The sequence below is a fragment of the Poromitra crassiceps genome (assembly GCF_964638095.1).
Source record: "Poromitra crassiceps genome assembly, chromosome: 4".
Lineage (NCBI taxonomy): Eukaryota > Metazoa > Chordata > Actinopteri > Beryciformes > Melamphaidae > Poromitra > Poromitra crassiceps.
In genome coordinates, this window is record NC_139626.1 from 33,798,351 (window position 1) to 33,819,546 (window position 21,196).

At 43.1% G+C, this 21,196-nt stretch overlaps 1 protein-coding gene across 1 annotated transcript in view; it reads left to right on the forward strand.

The window, feature by feature from the left end:
* mrtfba (myocardin related transcription factor Ba) overlaps positions 1 to 21,196 on the forward strand; it is a 40,838-nt gene that overhangs the window by 12,413 nt on the left and 7,229 nt on the right. Inside the window, exons 3-13 of the mRNA XM_083636204.1 lie at positions 3,636 to 3,701; positions 3,916 to 3,971; positions 5,306 to 5,381; positions 9,527 to 9,688; positions 10,003 to 10,178; positions 10,617 to 10,739; positions 10,848 to 11,095; positions 12,777 to 12,948; positions 16,345 to 17,265; positions 18,735 to 18,857; positions 20,213 to 20,365. Coding sequence (XP_083492330.1) covers positions 3,636 to 3,701; positions 3,916 to 3,971; positions 5,306 to 5,381; positions 9,527 to 9,688; positions 10,003 to 10,178; positions 10,617 to 10,739; positions 10,848 to 11,095; positions 12,777 to 12,948; positions 16,345 to 17,265; positions 18,735 to 18,857; positions 20,213 to 20,365 — 2,276 coding nt within the window. The remainder of the gene's footprint in view (positions 1 to 3,635; positions 3,702 to 3,915; positions 3,972 to 5,305; positions 5,382 to 9,526; positions 9,689 to 10,002; positions 10,179 to 10,616; positions 10,740 to 10,847; positions 11,096 to 12,776; positions 12,949 to 16,344; positions 17,266 to 18,734; positions 18,858 to 20,212; positions 20,366 to 21,196) is intronic.

Genomic DNA, 21,196 nt, shown 5'->3' on the forward strand with positions numbered 1-21,196 from the left:
TGTCGAGGCGAATCATTTTGGCCTCGATCAATTTAATTATTCGAGTTATTCGAGGTACTCGAGGAATCGCGACAGCTCTAATCCTTACCAGATGCCCCAACCATCTCAACTGGCTACTTCTAAGCGAAATGACGGATGACTGAGCTTCTCACTTTTTCCTTAAAGGAGATGCCAGCCACAACTCCTGAGAAAACCCATTTTGGCTGCTTGTATCGGTCATGATGACCCATCCTTCATGACCATAGGTGAGGGAAGGAACGAAGATCGACTGGTCAGCAAGGTGCTCTTTGGTACAGGCCAGGGGTGATAAAGTTGATAGAAAAAGATAGGCACTCTTGTGATGGAAATTTTTTAAAGCCTTTATTGTATAGCTAATGCATAGCAAAAATTAAAAACACACCTATGTGGGGAGATCCAACATGAGGGCAAGCATGTACGCTGCGTTAGAAGGTGCTCCAAACCGCAAATAGCCCAAATCCTGTATTTAGCTATCAAAAACTCCAACATATACAAAGTCAAAGACGACACAATGTCTTGACCGCTATCCAAGACATTAAGAAGGACATTCATGACTTTTCAGGTAGGATGTCTGAGGCTGAACAATGAATAAGCAACACAGAACACAACGTTGAGTGCATACAGAAAATGGTGCACACCCTTGAGAGCCAGGTGGAGGTGCTCAGCTCCAAGCCAGACGAATTGGAAAACCGAAATAGGCGAAACAACCTACGGCTGGTAAACCTCTCTGAAAAAGCAGAAGGGGCGAATGCTGCGAGACTTCTAGAAGAGTGGCTACAGGAGGTGTTTGGAGCTTCACTACAAAGTTCATGTGAACGAGCACATTGAATTGGCAGGCCACCGACAACTGAACAGAAATATCCCAGAGTTGATTATGAAGTTCCTGAACTTTCCTGATCCACAAAGTGCCAATGTGCCAATGAAGAAGGGAAAGTAGCTACTTTCAACCTCAATGGCTAATGCAGTACCTGTGCCGGGGGAGGGGGGGCACCAAAACAGCCTAATGCTCATCATGCACTCGCACTAATGCAAACATTTTAACACATTGAGTGCCACAGCGCTTCAGTAAAATTGTCTGGAGCCTGTGCCAGATTCACTTCCATTCAGTTGAAAACAGCTATAGAATTTTTTCTATTAGGGCTATATTGACAGGGCTGGACTTTAATGAAACATTGGACACTCCTGCTTCTTCCAAAGAAGAAATTTTGTTTCTAGACAGTTCCATTATGAAATGACAGCCTCTGAAAGAAGAGCACTTTCAAGGGTTTTCTGCTGTTTTTTTTTACTTTTCAAGATATAGTCACTTTTATGAATACTTTTTGCACTCTAATTTCAAGCACATTCACTGACTCTGGCTGGTGTTTTCTGATGTGGTGGCGTGGTGTGGTTCTGTGCAGCCTGCGTTTTTTAGGACGTCCACAGACGTCCTTGGCACTCAATGTGTTAAGTTGCACCCTCTCAAAACATAATGGATCTTATACCATGGTCTGGGTGAATACTCTATTCCAGTGGTTCCCAACCTTTTCCAACTCAGGGCCCACTTTTATGTCTCAAAAATGTTCGCGGCCCACCTCCGACCCCATAAATACAAAGGCCATATAATGCGTTCTCAGAGCACTTTTTTATTGAAAATTGAACATAAAGGACTGAACTGAATACAGGAGAAACATGTTGGAAGCTCCACAGTCACTAACACAGCACCTGTAACATGTTGCAACACCTTCAGTATTACAGTTTTCAAGGAGCTGTCCACACACACACACACACATACACACACACACACACACACACGCACACACACACACACACACACACACACACACACACACACACACACAGACACACACACACACACACACACACACACACACACACCAATCATTCAAGGAGCTGTCCATCAGCACCACACAGATGTCAGAAATGACAAGCAAGGGGCTGTCTGTAACAGGCTAATTAACAAATGATTAAATAAATAACGGTATCCTTCAACAATGGAAAAATGCATTCTCATAACAATTTGACATCCAATATCAGATCCAAACAAAATCCAAATATCAGAAGAAAGTCCATTAAATCGATAGGGTTACAAATAAACACAAACCCAATATAAAGATGATGTAAAGATGAAACTTCAATTCAAGCAAAAGCAATAACATCAAAGAAACAAAAATCATACTTTTTCAAGTATGATTTTTCTAAATCTTTCAAAAAAAATGGAAAAAAAAAATGTTTTTTTTTTTTTTCAAAAATCATACTTTTTTGGAAATGATTTGGCGGCCCACTTGCAATACCTTCGCGGCCCACCAGGGGGCCGCGGCCCACAGGTTGGGAATCACTGCTCTATTCTGATTGGCTGCAGGGTGTCCATTAAAAAGTGATAATGTACAGTTGGTAAAGTCATTCAGCCAAATGGTCTGTTCACCATTAATATCAATGCGCCATAGTTTCAACAGTGGTATACCCCCGTTAAGGGTTAATATGACACTTTTGGAAGTTGAGAAAAAAATGTAGTCGGTCAAAGTAACTATTTAAATCACCCCTGTGTGCTCAGTTTATCAAAAATAACTCTTATTTACCATTTTGATTTTCGTTTCGGAGATTCCCTCTCCTGAGAGAAGCCGGCTCTGTTCTGGTCAGCTGACCGAAGCCGGGCTCTCAGCTGTCAACTGTCAAACCCTCTGTTTACAACTTGCAGCAACCAGCAGCCAGGCGCTCCGGGAGAGCGTGCGCTGCCTCTTATCACTGATACAAATCAAGTCAAAGAGGAAAAAGACAAGATCAACAAAAAGAAAACAACGAAATGGGGAGTTAACAGCAACACACTGAGAGACGTCCTTGTACAAAACATACCTGGACTCCAACATACTGAAAGCAGATAGTTTTCACTCTGCCTCGCGCCATTTACGTCTTATAAGACCCCGCAGACGTTAACGCAATTCCCTGGAATGCGAGTTTAAACGACCCAGTTACATGGCGTTGCATTCTTAGACATTGCCGTTTTATTTTGTATGTTGTTACATAGGCTACGATTGGCGAAATTATTAGTTAGCTTGATTCTAGAATTGTGCCAGGTGTAGAAACTAAGCAGCCATTTTATCCAATGATAGCCTAATCTCGAGGGGACTATTTTGTCTCGCCGGTTCTCAACTCATATTCACGGTTATGAAAACTAGATTTTGATTGCAAAATGCATGAAAATATAAATGAATGGTCTTGTTTTGTTTCTTTGGCAAGTGACCATGGTATAAGCGGGTTAATGCACTTCGAGGTGTCCATTATCACTTTTTAAGGGACTTCGCGGAGGCAACCATCCTCGGCTTCGCCTCGGACGGTTCACGCCTCCACGTCGTCCCTTAAAAAGTGATAATGGACACCTCGTCGTGCATTAACCCTTACATATTTGATTGGTGTGCCATGGGCTAAAGGATTGAGCAAGGACAGACAGCCATGGCACACCAAACAAACATCTGTTTGTGTCTGTGTTTGTTGTAGATTGTTTGATTGGTGTGCCACGGGCTTTAGTCTCTTCACTCTCTTCCCTTTGTCCTCTGAGTCCTGTTAGGATCACAATGGCTCTTCCTGCCTTCATAACAGCTTGTCTCACCTCTCTCTTCCAGTGCTGCAGTTGAGGCTACAGCAGCGGCGAACGCGGGAGCAGCTGGTGGACCAGGGCATCATGCCACGTGAGTCCATTACTCGCACCCCAGTCCACTAGCCTCGGCACAGAAATGCTACAGTCTAGTGGTGGGTGTGGGCATAACATCAACAAAGTGCCAACTCTGGTTCATACTGATAAGAGTGGCATAATAAACATGTCTGATGTGGAGGGTGTTATTTATCGATAACATATTGTGTTTGGACCTGTGCAGTGATTAAACTGTTGTGTCTATATTGTAGCTCTGAAGAGTCCGGCGGCTTTCCATGGGCAGATTCGCAGCTTGGAGAGAGCCAGGGTAAGACACACAATTGAAGAAATAAGCAGTTACATGTTGGCTCTAGAGATAGAGGGAGCACATTCCTAATTAAGCAGTTAGATTTTGACTTTAGAGGTAGAGGGAACACATTCCTAAATAAGCAGTTAGATTTTGACTTTAGAGGTAGAGGGAACACATTCCTAAATAAGCAGTTAGATTTTGGCTCTAGAGATAGAGGGAACACATTCCTAAATAAGCAGTTAGATTTTCGCTCTAGAGGTAGAGAGAACACATTCCTAAATAAGCAGTCAGATGTTGGCTCTAGAGATAGAGGGAAAACATTCCTAAATAAGCAGTTAGATTTTGACTTTAGAGGTAGAGGGAACACATTCCTAAATAAGCAGTTAGATTTTGACTTTAGAGGTAGAGGGAACACATTCCTAAATAAGCAGTTAGATTTTGACTTTAGAGGTAGAGGGAACACATTCCTAAATAAGCAGATAGATTTTGACTTTAGAGGTAGAGGGAACACATTCCTAAATAAGCAGTTAGATTTTGACTTTAGAGGTAGAGGGAACACATTCCTAAATAAGCAGTTACATGTTGACTTTAGAGGTAGAGGGAACACATTCCTAAATAAGCAGTTACATGTTGGCTCTAGAGGTAGAGGGAACACATTCCTAAATAAGCAGTTACATGTTGGCTCTAGAGGTAGAGGGAACACATTCCTAAATAAGCAGTTAGATTTTGACTCTAGAGGTAGAGGGAACACATTCCTAAATAAGCAGTTAGATTTTGACTCTAGAGGTAGAGGGAACACATTCCTAAATAAGCAGTTCGATTTTGACTTTAGAGGTAGAGGGAACACATTCCTAAATAAGCAGTTCGATTTTGACTTTAGAGGTAGAGGGAACACATTCCTAAATAAGCAGTTAGATTTTGACTTTAGAGGTAGAGGGAACACATTCCTAAATAAGCAGTTCGATTTTGGCTCTAGAGGTAGAGGGAACACATTCCTAAATAAGCAGTTAGATTTTGACTTTAGAGGTAGAGGGAACACATTCCTAAATAAGCAGTTAGATTTTGACTTTAGAGGTAGAGGGAACACATTCCTGGGTTGTTGAGCTTCTGGATGCAGCAAAACTTCAATAACAACTGAAGTCAATGCATGCTTGTAGCCTCAATGTTGAAACATAAAAAAAAAACGCAGAATGTATGAAGACATTCTATTGTTTAAACATGTTTTTTTAAATGCATTGAATAAAAATATGATTTGGCATGAAGGCTGCAGAACAATTGTTTGTGCAATTTTGAAATGAGAGTACGTAAATGGTCAGTTTCTCTGACATGCTCTGTCTTTCCCCTCTCTTTAGACAGAGAACTTCCTGAAGCATAAGATATGTAGTCGTCCAGAGAGAGCAGAGCTGGTCAGGATGCACATCCTCCAAGGTACTGATACGCTCATTCACTTTTCCTACTTTGCATTTGCTCGACAAAATTAGATACACTTGACAATAATGCGCTGATATGTGGAATTAACACCCTTTACCATAACTATATCGCACGCTCATTGCTAGCATCATGTCTAGCGTGCCTAGCATGAGGCGCATGCCAGTTGAGCAATTGTGTGGTGCGGCGCCCTGTGCGCGGAACCCCTCATCTTGTTATAGTAGTGAGATAAGGTGTCCAATAACTCTGAATTATTATTTTTATTATAATAATAATGATAATAATTAATAATATTATTATAGTTATTATTATTACTAGTGCAGTGCCCGTTCCCCCATGCACCACCCTGTGGTCGCTTCCCCCCGCACACACACTGCACTCTGTCAGGTCCCCCTAAGGCTAAGCCAAGTTTGAAGTGGATCCGACAAACGGTTCTCGAGATACGCGAAGGACAGACATACAGACAGTCCTGGAATAAGTCCAAATTGAATGAGTCCAAATTGCATTCCACCGCACTCCATCGGGGTCCGAGCAGCGCACTCCCCAAGTTTGAAGTCACAATCGGACAAATGTTTCTCGAGATAAACTGCTTTTTGTGCTGCCAGCAGCTGGCACTATGTCAAATTGCAATCAATTCAGCGCCGCACTACTTCGAGTTCCCAGGAGCACACTCCCCAAGTTTGAAGTCAATCGGATGAACGGTTCTCAAGATAAACCACCTTTTGTGTTGCCAGTAGGTGGCAGGTCTATGTCAGGTTCCCAGCAGCACACTTACCAAGTTTGAAGTCGATCAGATGAATGGCTATGGAGATAAACCGCTTTTTGTGTTGTCAGTAGGTGGCGCTATGCCAAATTACACGGAATTCAGCTCCCTGCACTCGGTTGAGTCCCCCTAAGCGCACTCCCTGAGTTTGAAGTTTGAAGTCGATCAGATGAATGGCTATGGAGATAAAGCGCTTTTTGTCTTGCCAGTAGGTGGCGCTATGCCAAATTGCACATAATTCAGCTCCCTGCACCTCCTTGAGTCCCCCTAAGCGCACTCCTCGAGTTTGAAGTCGATCGGACGCGCTTTTTGTCTTGCCAGTAGGTGGTGCTATGCCAAATTGCACATAATTCAGCTCCCTGCACCTCCTTGAGTCCCCCTAAGCACACTCCTCGAGTTTGAAGTCGATCGGACGAACGGTTCTCAAGATAAACCACTTTTTGTGTGGCCAATAGGTGGCGCTGTGCCGAATTACACGAAATTCGGCACTGCACTGTGTCGAGTTCCCCTCAGCACACTCCCCAAAGTTGAAGTCGATCTGACGAATGGTTCTTGAGATAAACCACATTTTCTATGTTGCCAGTAGGTGGCGCTATGCCGAATTGCACAAAAACAGGGCACTGCACTGCACAATAGGGCACACTCCCAAAGTTTGAAGTCGATCCGACCAACGGTTCTCGATGGCATGCAGCAGATGATGCTCATCCATATAAGCAGTGGTGGAAATGGCCAGGTTTTACTCTGGGAACCCTACTTACACAGGATGCGGGTTCCCGGAAGTGGTTTTGCCCTGGAGCAGTGGTTCTCAAATGTTCCCCACCCCCCCCTCCATTCAATCTCAAGGACTCGATTTTGACTTAAGGGCACTTTACCCGAGGACGGTTTCCTATGGAAACGGGGAATTATTTTATTGTTAGTGCCTCCCGTTAAGACGGCGACGGCGAATTCGCGCTTAGGAAACGACACATTTTAAAACCACCCTCCAGAGTGAAATTGTTGGTGACGCTCCCCGCTGAGCGCTCCATGTAATCGCTTTGGAACGGCACATTTCAAAAACTCTGACGTGCCTGCACAGGCGACACACGCCATAGCCGTGCGCGAGTTGGCAACCAAATAAAACGTCAGTATGAATGAAATTTGGCAACATTCAGAATTAAGCTACACTGCAGCCAACTTCAGTTACATGTTCATAACGTTACTGCTGCGAGGAGCCGATGGCTGTACCCGGTTGGCATTTAACGTTAGTTACAAAAGCACGTCGACAGTGTTTTCTCACTGTCAGTAGCCTACAGTAGGGTTTGACAGATAGCTAGTCCGACAGCACAGTCTGACTGCTGCGCTGACCGGGAGCCTCCCGGTCCTCGCTGCTCGTTAAAGATTTCCAATAGGCGTTATTCTGATAAACTGGTCACATATATGTTACATTCTCACCCGACAAATATTAAAACTTTAACACATTCACTGCCAACAGTTTTTTCAATACTGTAGGTAGCTTCTGCCAAGGGTTTTTTTGAGGATTCTGGCTCATCTTTCAAGAGCCGAGGATTATTTTCTGCTAGGACTTTGTGAACACAAAATATCTCAAAAGAACTAATAGAATGTGTGCTTTCTCTGTCTAAAAGAGTTAGTTTGTAGAGTTAGTAGTTATGTAGGCATTAGCAGTTGAATACAGCATGGTTTCAGCGTCTGAAAAGGAAAGCTGAGAAAAATGCCTTTTTGTGAAATTCGATAGAACAGTCACTTTAACCATTTATTTTTGGCATCAGTAAGACATCAGACATCTAAACAATAGTTCTGAACAGTAATTTCCTCCATAACAGCACCCCCACCCCCCTCTCCTTCAAACTCCTCCCTCCGTGGGTGTGTCTCTGGTGGCTGCAGCCTGTGTCACAAGCGAGTTTCTGCTGCCTGTCTGTGCTGCCTGGCGCCCCCTCGTCGGGCGAGTCTGGATGGGGCTCGTTCGTTTCTTGGGGTTTCGGTTGAGAGCTGGGATGAAGCTGCGTGCGATTCTGGGCTTTATGCTGCGTGTTTCAAAGTGTGTTGCACCCAGTCTATTTTTGGAACCCCCCACCGTTGTGCGCCACCGTTGTGCGCCAGCGCGAAAGCGTTTTCGCCAAACCATTCTACAGTATGAGAATGGTTTCCTCACGCTTTTCCCTGCATTTTGGCTCGGCTTTCTCTAGTCTGGAGAGCACTGTCGCCACTTAGTGGGTCGGTGGAATGGGTTGTACACGTTCGGTGGCTCCCATATTTATATAGGAGATGTAGGGGGCTTTGATCAACGTCCCACCGTCAAAGATTTTTTTTTTTTTCTTTGACGAGTTAACTCGTCCACGGCAGTCAACCGTTGTTGTTTTTTTGACGAGTTAACTCGTCCACGGCAGTGAACGTGTTAAAACAGTTTGGGTTTTTTTTTGCTTGAAAAAAGCTTTTTGGCAAGTCTAAATGACTGCGGTAGGCATACTCTACTTCCGCGTTTAAAACAGGAAAGACGATTACAAAATTACGTCATGCAGAACGTCCTTGTATGGGCAAAGAATAAGGTGATCACACTGCCACCTAGCGACCTGGCATGTACATTAGGGGGTTTTAAAAATTCAACAGCGCTCATGTATACAGGGAGAAGGTGTGAAGGAAAAGGTGTGAAGGAAACGCTATTGTGTCGTTTCTTTCAGAAACTGTCCTCTTGTAAAGGGCCCCTTTAACGACAGGGTCGTTCCTCTGTTTACTCTCTCAGTAGGTGTCAAACAGCCCTACTGTTTACTCTCATTAGTGTCAAGCTGGGGCTGCGGCTTAGGGCTTGAAGGAGCATAACTGAAGGAGCAGAACTGAAGACAAATATTCAAATATCGAACGCGTTTCGCGTCCGAATCGCATGGAAACAGGGCAGCGCCCTCCGTCGGGTCGCCATCAGCGCACCCCCCGAGTTTCAAGTCGATCCGACCAACGGTTCTCGAGATACGCGAAAGACAGACAGACAGACGATCCCGTCATTATACTATAGATTATTATTATTATTATTATTATTATTATTATTATTATTGTGAGATAAGGTGCCCAATAGCTGTGGAGATGTGGAGTCTGACCAAACATCTCCAAACAAGGACAGAGCCATGGCACACCAAACATACATCTGTGTCTGTCCGTGTTTGTTTGATTGGTGTGCCATGGGCTTAAGAAATAAGTGACAAGCTAGAAGCTACCCATAAGCTCATATTAGAGATTGCAGTCTCTTGATGTCTTGTGTGTGTGTGTGTGTGTGTGTGTGTGTGTGTGTGTGTGTGTGTGTGTGTGTGTGTGTGTGTGTGTGTGTGTGTGTGTGTGCGTGCGTGCGTGCGTGCGTGCCTGCGTGCCTGCGTGTGTCTGCGTGTGTGTTTTCCAGAAACGGGAGCGGAGCCCTCGTTACAGGCCACCCAGATGAAGCTGAAGCGTGCCCGGCTGGCTGACAACCTGAACGAGAAGATCGCCCAGAGACCCGGCCCCATGGAGCTGGTGGAGAAGAACATCCTGCCGGTGGACTCCAGCGTCAAAGAGGCCATCATCGGTGAGGGGGTATTCAGGCAGAAGGTTTTGCTCCCCGTGGGCAGCAACTGTTGCAATTAATCAAAAAAGAATATGCATGAGAAGTTTTTACTGTTGGAGCAGCAACTTAATTAAAAACCGGACATTTCTATCATCGACTTTTTACTTCGTTATTCCTATCAGTTGTGTTTGACTCATTGCACATTAGGCAGCGTTTCAGCGAAGTTAGTAAGTTAGAAAGACAGACTGTGACAGACTGAAAACTACAGATGTCATGTAATTTTTCCTCTAACCATGATATGTTACTATGCTGTCACTGCTGTGTGCTATCATCAGTGGGCCAGGTGAACTATCCCAAGGTGTTGGATGAAGACAGCTGTGACGCTCTGTCCCCGGAGCAGCCGGCCAGCCAGGAGTCCCAGAGTTCAGTCCCGTCACCTGGGGACATCAAGGTGCTGGAGACCCTCTCTCCAGCCCCGGTCCCTCCACTGCTACCCAGTACCATGCTGCAGGTGAGACAGAGGCTGAATCCAAATGTCCGGACTTCATTGCACTTGCAGGCTCGCAGACTTTGTGGGCAATGTAAGAAATACCCAATTTATAGTCCGGTCCGGTCCTTATTTACAAACATTTCTGTATTTGAATGTACAGCATGTAGCCCATATGTTGTATAGAAATAAAGGCCTGTCTTATACAGTATAACGTCATGGTAAGTACGACTGAAGTCCACGAGGGCTCAGTCCACGAGTCCGGAGGGTGGACATTTGGATTGAGCAGGAGTGTTAGTAATACTGGAGTTTGTGTATGTATTGCCTGCAGCCTCCCCTACCTGATAGCTCCTAAAGGTTTATGTAACTTCATAACATTGTTTCATGTTGGACTTGACAATGTTTATAAGAATTCTGTGTCTGCATTGCAGATATGAGCATGTTTTTGTTCTGCTCCCTCAGGCAACTACAGACTTCCTGAAAGTGTTCTCTGCCAATGAGCCGCCTGCCAGCCGTCCAGCTCCTGCCTTCACTCAGCCAATCACAGCAGTGGCTCCCTCCAAACCGGGCCCAACATTGGTGAAGGTATGGGCAAGAACATCATTTATTTGCACCTTAAGAAATGTAACCCGACGTGTTCTTGTGGATACTTGAATGCTCTTTATGGTAAGAATCTCATTCCTCCCACAACAGCAAAGCCAGCCCAAGCAGCCATCGGAGAAGAGTCGCAGTAAGAAGGGCAAGGAGGCCAAGTCCAGGGTGAAGAAGCTGAAGTACCACCAGTACGTTCCTCCGGACCAGAAGCAGGAGGCCAGCGAGGCTCCCATGGACTCCTCTTACGCCCGGCTGCTGCAGCAGCAGCAGCTGTTTCTCCAGCTGCAGATCCTCAGCCAGCAGCAGCAGCACTACAACTATCAGACGATATTACCGGCACCACTCAAGTATGTTGCAAGAAAAAATATATATACATTATACACAAAATGTAATTTCCTGCTCTAAAATAATGTTTAAAAATGACAAATACCAGGCTATACTGGGGGACTGCAGCGTGACTTAGTGGTTAGAGTCGAGTGGGCCGCGAGATATTTTCAAGTCGAAGCTCAGAAAATGAGTGGGCAGTTCATGTTTGACGAGTTCTGGCGAGCTTAGTTTATCAGCTAGAGCGGAGCTTCTGGTATTGGCAGAAACTAGACATCCAGACGAATTATTATTCTTATTTATTAATATTAATGAATAAATAAGAATACTGAACTCATGAATGCTGGTTTTCTTTGTTTTCCTGCCTCCGCCCGTGGCCGGCACTGGGCCTTACCTCGGCACTGGGCCTTACCTTGTTTTCATGCCTCCGCCCGTGGCCGGCACTGGGCCTTACCTCGGACTGGGCCTTACCTTGCAACCCCTGGTCTATATAACATCAAATGAGAGCGTTGTGCACAACTACACAAAAGTAGAAACACACTGACTGTTATGACAATGGAGGGAATGGAGGGAGGATTGCCTCATTTATGCCTTAATCAAGCTGATATTATAATTTTATTACCTCTTTCATTGACATAATACCTCAATGGAACAGGTAGTAAACAGGCAGTAGAACAAAAAGTATGGCTTTTCAAGGATAATTTCCCCAATTATATTATGTTAATACTATATAATACTATATAATATTATGTTATACTACCCTTGGTAGGCAATAAGGCTGGGCTCCATGACTCAGACATCCCCCATTATTTGTCTTCCTACTCCCACAATCATTGTCTGAATACAGCTGAAAAGCAAGCGCCAGATATTGTTTTCAATGACGCAGAGGCAGAGGGCCATTAGCTAGTTTCCAACAACAACCCTCCCTCTAATGAGAGGAGGAGGATGTTGTTTTCATACTGCCCTCTAGTGTAGAAGCTGCCTTTGAACTGCACTCAGGGGTGGTTGTTTGGTCGACTGGCTGTGTTAGCGAGGCGCAGGATGGGCAGCCTGTTCATAATGACACATCTGAACACAGCGTGAAAGTCACGCCCTCTTCCTGCTTCGGCATACGCACCAAGAGATTATCATTCATATTTCCATTTCGTAAAATGCGTATAAAAATCGTTTTAATTGGTCAAACCAAGCGATTCAGCTATATTTGGAATCAGGAAGACCATAGAGCATTTCACTCAAACCACAACTTAACTTAGGGGGGGTAGAAGGCTGGTAAAAGAAAAATACTTTTTTTGTCCGAGTGAAATGTTATACGGTCTCTCCTGACTATTGATACAATGAGATTTTTTTAAATAAATAATCATCAGTAATGTGGATCTAATGACTAAGTGGGTAAAGGCAAACAACAGAACAGCTAAAACAGTCTGTCAAGTTTAGAAAATGACAAGTCTTTACTGTAATGCCGCCTTTAAAACCAGTAAAAGACAACACTTATGACATATCACGATATTGCAATATCTAAAATCTAAGATGATATCTAGTCTCACATCGCGATATCGATATAATATCGATATATTGCCCAGGCCTAGTCCACCTTCCCTCTTTCTCCCATTTCATCTTTCTCTCGCTTTCATGTGATATTATTGCCTTGAATGACAATGGCCTCAACTCGCACCATTTCTCTGTTTTCTTTCTTTCTGCCTGTAGAGCGGTGGCAGAGGGTCAGGGCAGCAGTGCCAGCAGCCTGTCCACCTCCATCATGGTTTCTTTGCCCACCGCCCCCCCACCCCCGCCACCGGGCCTGACACCGCCCCGACCCAACAACTCGCTGTCCAACCGCAAGCCGGGGGTCCTGCCTGCCAACCTGGAGGAGATGAAGGTATTTAGAAACCCAGTTGTACCAGCAGTAACAGGCCAATGGCACCGCTGAGCCTTTTAGCTGGACACGGCATGCTCAGGCTCGATACGAAGTGGAAAACCCTTTCTCAAAATAGAAAAAAAAAAAAAAGAAGAATATCAGAAAATCAACTAGCTCCCTCTTTACTAGGCATCGGCAAATAAGATGTAAACTCTGCCTGATATTCAGACCGAATCATCAACTCATGAACTCATTTCCTCTTCTACTCAAGAGGAGTGGGCGTAGATTTGAAGGTCTGGAGCCAGGCTATAAACTCCTTGTCTATGGATCACATTTTGATCTTCGAAGTAAATGCATGATAGTATAGTATACTGGAATTTGTTTTTTTATATTCATTGTATTTGCACACAAAAAACTCTGTCCTGGTCCTACCTCATGCAAATGATGAGAATTGTTGAGTAACGTTCGTGTCCTCACATTGTGTCACAAATCTTCGCCAACTGGCTAAATCCACAATCATGTAAAACTATTTAGACTTTAATTTAACATTTGCAGCCACTGCAGGAAAATGATTGTATCTTTTGCAGTTTTCTCTGCCGCATTGGGAACTTTCAAAAACTCCCTCTCCTAGCTTTTTAGCTTGTCCATCTCACTGACGTAGCGCTTAGCTTGTTTATTTTTCACAGGCAGCTGGAGGACTTTGTGACAGAATTTTTCAAAATAAAAGCTATGCTGTTGTAATGTGTCTGTCTGCTGTGTAAAATTAAGCGAGAAATACAACTTTATTTTCTTTTTCTTTTTTTTTACCAAGCCCGAGCCCAAGCCCTATCTATGGATTCGAAAAAAGCCCGGCCCCGGCCCGAATTGGTCAGGCCCGAGGGGCTTGGGCTTGCAGCTCTCTATGTCAGATTACTTCTGTGAATTGTCAAAACAAAATTGTAATGATGATGGTGTGGTCATTGTAAATGTGATGATGGTGTGATTGTAAATGTGATGATAGTGTGATTGTAAATGTGATGATAGTGTGATTGTAAATGTGATGATGGTATGATTGTAAATGTGATGATGGTATGATTGTAAATGTGATGATGGTATGATTGTAAATGTGATGATGGTGTGATTGTAAATGTGATGATGGTGTGATTGTAAATGTGATGATGGTATGATTGTAAATGTGATGATGGTGTGATTGTAAATGTGATGATGGTGTGATTGTAAATGTGATGATGGTATGATTGTAAATGTGATGATGGTGTGATTGTAAATGTGATGATGGTATGATTGTAAATGTGATGATGGTATGATTGTAAATGTGATGATGGTGTGATTGTAAATGTGATGATGGTGTGATTGTAAATATGATGATGGTGTGATTGTAAATGTGATGATAGTGTGATTGTAAATGTGATGATAGTGTGATTGTAAATGTGATGATAGTGTGATTGTAAATGTGATGATAGTGTGATTGTAAATGTGATGATGGTGTGATTGTAAATGTGATGATAGTGTGATTGTAAATGTGATGATAGTGTGATTGTAAATGTGATGATGGTGTGATTGTAAATGTGATGATGGTATGATTGTAAATGTGATGATGGTATGATTGTAAATGTGATGATAGTGTGATTGTAAATGTGATGATGGTGTGATTGTGAATGTGATGATAGTGTGATTGTAAATGTGATGATGGTGTGGTTGTAAATGTGATGATGGTGTGGTTGTAAATGTGGTGATGGTGTGATTGTAAATGTGATGATGGTGTGATTGTAAATGTGATGATGGTATGATTGTAAATGTGATGATGGTGTGATTGTAAATGTGATGATGGTGTGATTGTAAATGTGATGATGGTGTGATTGTAAATGTGATGATGGTGTGATTGTAAATGTGATGATGGTATGATTGTAAATGTGATGATGGTGTGATTGTAAATGTGATGATGGTGTGATTGTAAATGTGATGATGGTGTGATTGTAAATGTGATGATGGTATGATTGTAAAAGTGATGATGGTATGATTGTAAATGTGATGATGGTGTGATTGTAAATGTGATTATGGTATGATTGTAAATGTGATGATGGTGTGATTGTAAATGTGATGATGGTATGATTGTAAATGTGATGATGGTGTGATTGTAAATGTGATGATGGTGTGATTGTAAATGTGATGATAGTGTGATTGTAAATGTGATGATGGTGTGGTTGTAAATGTGATGATGGTATGATTGTAAATGTGATGATGGTATGATTGTAAATGTGATGATGGTGTGATTGTAAATGTGGTGATGGTGTGATTGTAAATGTGATGATGGTGTGATTGTAAATGTGATGATGGTATGATTGTAAATGTGATGATGGTGTGATTGTAAATGTGATGATGGTATGATTGTAAATGTGGTGATGGTGTGATTGTAAATGTGGTGATGGTGTGATTGTAAATGTGATGATGGTGTGATTGTAAATGTGATGATGGTGTGATTGTAAATGTGATGATGGTATGATTGTAAATGTGATGATGGTGTGATTGTAAATGTGGTGATGGTGTGATTGTAAATGTGATGATGGTGTGATTGTAAATGTGGTGATGGTGTGATTGTAAATGTGGTGATGGTGTGATTGTAAATGTGGTGATGGTGTGATTGTAAATGTGATGATGGTGTGATTGTAAATGTGGTGATGGTGTGATTGTAAATGTGATGATGGTGTGATTGTAAATGTGGTGATAGTGTGATTGTAAATGTGATGATGGTGTGATTGTAAATGTGATGATAGTGTGATTGTAAATGTGATGATAGTGTGATTGTAAATGTGATGATAGTGTGATTGTAAATGTGGTGATAGTGTGATTGTAAATGTGATGATGGTGTGATTGTAAATGTGGTGATAGTGTGATTGTAAATGTGATGATGGTGTGATTGTAAATGTGATGATAGTGTGATTGTAAATGTGGTGATGGTGTGATTGTAAATATGATGATAGTGTGATTGTAAATGTGATGATGGGAATGATTGTAAATGTGATGATGGTGTGATTGTAAATGTGATGATGGTGTGATTGTAAATGTGATGATAGTGTGATTGTAAATGTGATGATGGTGTGATTGTAAATGTGGTGATAGTGTGATTGTAAATGTGATGATGGTGTGATTGTAAATGTGGTGATAGTGTGATTGTAAATGTGATGATGGTGTGATTGTAAATGTGATGATAGTGTGATTGTAAATGTGGTGATGGTGTGATTGTAAATATGATGATAGTGTGATTGTAAATGTGATGATGGGAATGATTGTAAATGTGATGATGGTGTGATTGTAAATGTGATGATGGTGTGATTGTAAATGTGATGATGGTGTGATTGTAAATGTGATGATGGTGTGATTGTAAATGTGATGATGGTGTGATTGTAAATGCCTTCACAGGTGGCTGAGCTAAAAATGGAGCTTAAGCTGCGCAGCCTCCCCGTGTCAGGAACCAAGACGGATCTGATCGAGAGACTGAAGCCCTTCCAGGACCGCCCCAGCACCCCTGCTCCCACCTCCACTGCCGCCCCCATGGAAGTCACCAGCACCAAGACCACCCCTGCTGCCATATTCCTTCCCATCCAGCAGGGGGCTCCAGAGAGCATGAGCTCCACTCCTCCGGTCTCACCCGTTCCTGCTGATTCCTCTGTCCTCCAGCAGGATGTAGGAATATCCGAGGCTCCGTGTGACCCACAGGTGGCGCTCTGCGGCCGGGCGGGCGCTGGGTCCTCTCCCCTCCCGGAGGAAAAGGACCGGAGGCTCCACGAGAAGGAGCGGCAGATCCAAGAGCTGATGAGAAAGCTGGAGCACGAGCAGAGGCTGGTGGAGGAGTTGAAGATGCAGCTGGAGGTGGGGAAGAGGGGACAGGGAGGTCCCACCGCTGACCCCGCCTCTGTACCCTCCAAACTCACTCCTGGACCGACTGTACTGAACTCAAATATGGTCAAAATGGAGGGCAGAGTCCTTTCAAACTGTTCAACCGCCGCCACCTCCATCACAAACTCTTTCCTAGGCTCCCAGGCTCTCACGAACCACCTGCCAATGATGGTGAAGTTGGAAGATGTGACAGTCTCTTCCGGCAAGCCTCTCCTCAGCCAGATCCAAGGCCAGGCCAAGCCCCAAGCAACCTCCAGCCTGCAGGTAGTGTCCCAGACCCAGAGAAGTCCCCGCCTGCAGGCCCAGGCCCAGCAGGCGGCCCCCAGCCTGCAGCAGTTCTTTCTCAGGCACCAGGGCCAGTCTGGAACGCAGATCCTCCTCCCGGTCTCACTGCCCAGCAACGCCACCACAATCCAGCTGCCTACCACCACTGTCAGCCTGCAGGTACGTTAGGAGACACTACAGCAGCGTAATGTCTTCAAACAAACCAATAATAGCTAATCTAAAATAAATGTTTGTTTTTTAACAACTTGAAGTGTCATAATAATAATTAGAACTGAACACACATGGGCAAGTCTTTTTCTACAGAGAGGGGAAGATATGCTTATCTCACGATACGTGACATGGGGTTCGCGATTCGATGAAACCACAACATGATGATGATTAATAAATATTAATAAAATTCAATTATTCAGGTTTTTGATCTTATTATTATTTATTTTTTACGGTGAATCCCGTCCGCCTCGCCTTGGCTAACCAGTGTGTGAAAACAAATCATTTTGTCACATGTGATGAACTACTACTACTACTACTTCATCCAATATTTCTGATACCAAGGCACACGTGAATAATACAGGGACAAGCGGAAGACTCAATTACAACATCAAAGACAACAACACGCTAAAAGCAGTTTGCTGACAGTTGTCAAGTCAGCCAGAATAGAACGGAAACTTCCTGTTAAAACTTTCAAAATAAAAGTACCATTGCAACGTTGAGTGAGATCCAAAATACCCCGAGTACCAAAGAGGAAATAAAGAAAACATTTGCATAGAAACCTGTTTTAAATTAACATAATGTTGTGCCTTCAAAAAGTACATTTTAGCCCGCAGAGTCATGCAGTAGTACATTAGTGCTTTTATTTTGAAAATAAAATAATCTAGCTAGTATGGTTAGTAGCCACGAGAGCTCATTATTTTCACGTGAGTTTGTTGGGTTCAGTTGGGCTCAGTTGCAGTCTTTTCATAATCTGTGAAGATTTTTAAAGTTGTATAGTGTACGTATCCTAGGCAAGGCACAAAACACAACATCAGAAAAATGATCAGTGAAGAAAGGTTTGCCTTGACCACAGATGGATGCGACAGTCACCGCACATTTCATAAATGAGTTTAATAGTAAATTTAATATCATCTTCTAATCCAATGGTCAATGTTACAATAGCACATTGAGTAGTTGGACTGCCCTCTAGTGGACAGAACGGTACATAACAACAACATGCTGATTATTAGGCTTTACAGTATATAAGCCTCTAGGTAAAATTCCTAGCAATGGCGTTGGCTTGCTAAAATGTAAAGGACAATAATTATTTTTTATTGCAAAGTGAAAATAATATCATTTGGATGGAGAGCTTGTGAAATTCTGACTAGTACAGCAGAATGAAATGGACTAATATCGCGATACATTTTTCTGCCTCACTATTGTCACTTTTTTGTATTGCGATACATTGAATTTCTATCCCTACCTGTAATCTTTATATTAGCATTATATTTTTGTGCTTTAGTGTGTTGACATGCTTTGTTTTTAGCCAGCGCTAACAAATTCACCTGAAGATTTCATGATGATGAGACAGACTACAGTAGCAGAATTAGCTGCATAATCTCAGGTATTTTACAGTTTCCATTTCCTCTGAATCTCAGCCTGTGCTCCAGGCTACAATGTCAAATCCAGGCCTGGTCCAGGCTTCAGTTCCTCAGCTGCAGAGCAACAAGATGGAGACGGCATCCACCCAGCACTTAACCAACCACAACCCGCTGCTACAGGTCAGCCACAGCATAGCACGTATTGCTCTTTTGACGGGGAATAGTGATTCAATGACTTTCACTAATCCATAATTTTTCCTGTGTGCCTACAGCAGAGGTTCTCAAATGTTTTTCAGCCAAGGACCCCTTACAAGATAGAAAATATACTGGGGACCCCCTCATTCTGATTTGTGATTTTGGGCTAAGCTTAATTGTTTCCATGGTAACGTGCTTGACTTTTAAATTGATAGGTTTGTTAGATTAGAATGTAGTCCATGAACCATTTTTGATTTAAAGCATGAAATATTTTCGTTGAACTATGAAGTTTTTGCAAAAAAAAATATAGCCTATCCACCTTATTTCTAGCTGCCATGATGCCTGATGGGTGCCTCTTCCGCTTCCGGTGTAATAGACTGTTTTACAGTCTATGGTTTTAACTTCTGAGGATTTTACCCTTTTACAGCAGAGCCATTCTGCTCTACAGCCGTGTCGTTCGGGTGCTGGGATAACCTAATGCATTGTGGGTAGTCTCTAGTCTGCTACTAACTGTGGCTAATGTTAGCGGCTAGCTAGCTATGTTACATGGCAGTAAAACGCCACCAAATTGATTTAACTTTTAACCATTTCGAGTAACACACATTTCGAGTTTCCATACGGACCTCCAGCGTTGGTTAGTTGTTTCTAACGTGACTTTATTTATAACTTTTATAACGGACTCCAGCTTCCGGTTTATAATTCGGGTCTGCAGCCAGAGTATAACAAAGGAAATGGCAAACGGCAACAATGAGTCACGTTAAACCGGACCTTGTACCCACGATTCTTTTTTACAGTGGGGCATTCAAGAATAAGGTGGATACATTTTTTTATTTTCCTGAAAACTTTTCGCGGACCCCCTTGCAAAGTGCCACGCACCCCTGCGGGTCCCCGGACCCCCATTTGAGAACCACTGGCCTACAGATTATGAGTTTCCCAGAACTGGTATTTTATGCTGTTTGGCGTCATATACAGTATCATCAGCTTGCACAAAAGTCCAAAAAGTCCATAGCTCTATGTCCGAACTTTTTTATTTGCTTTCAGATTAAGCTTGCTTTACATTTGGCCAGAAAATCAGAAAATCCTGCTCCAGATGACTGAAGATGGCCATGCTTCATGTGACAGCAGGGGAAGTTGTTATGGGAAATACGTGCTGTATCTTCTGCTCCTTTTCTACCAAAACAATAACCGCGGATCTCAAAGAATTGATGCTTTTTTAACAACTTGAAGTGTAGTTTTTTCTCTCTCTCTTTGCTGTGGTATCATCATTAGAACTGAACACATCACATGGGCTGGTATCTTCTGTGTTGTGTCAACACTGTGTCATCACTGTGTCCCGACAGACTCTGACAATGTGCAACAATCCTACTACCGGTTTGGAGATCCAGACTAGCCCTCAGATGAGTCCCCAGTGTTTCCTGAGGAGTTCCCCAGAGAACAGAGTCTCTCCGCGGGCTTCACCCAACCACACCCTCTCCAACGGACCCCTCCACAAGGTATCAGAGCCGAGTGTCTTAGGCTACATCTTCACTAAGCCGTTTTCAAAGACCCCGTAGTTGAAGCCTTCCCAGTCTACACTAGAGCAGGCTCCGAGCAGTCTCCGTCCATATTAGCTCATGCGAGACGCCCGCAATACGATGCTTTACATACACTGGGCATGCGCATGCCACTGTTTAGTACTGGAGTCCACAACGAGAGGGCAGCAACTACGCCTACGTTCAAGTCGAAGAAAAGCAGAAGAAGAAGAAGCAGCAAACTGTCAGAAAACAGCGTTACCTTTATGATCTTTTAATAATGTTAGTAGACACATAACTGTAGGCTATAGATCCCCGTTATGAGGCCAGTTTATCAAAAAATAAGCCTATTTCGAAATCGGACTTTTGAGGGCAGGGCCTGGACACATTTACGTCCGTGATACCGGGCGAGATGGTCTGTGCGGTTCTGTGGTGATTAGCTCATGTCTTTGTAGCATTATGATTATGATTTAATTCATTATGGAAGATATATGTTGGTTTAACAGATGCAAATGATTTCTTACATAGCCTCCATGTAAAGTGACGCTATGGGCAGACCAATTGGGCTCTATAACATTATGTAACATGACGATCACATTTAAATAAATATAGTTTTTGCAGATTTGTTTCATGCTCTTCTGTATTGGACATTAAGCTGATACACACTTGTCTTGAGGTAATTCCACCAAGCTTAGTTAAGAATATGGCAAGCTAATGTGTCATTGGAAAACATTTATCGATAGTGTAACACTTAACACAATCAAATGTGTAGTCACTTTTTCACAGCAATAGCCTACTATAGGCTACAGTCCA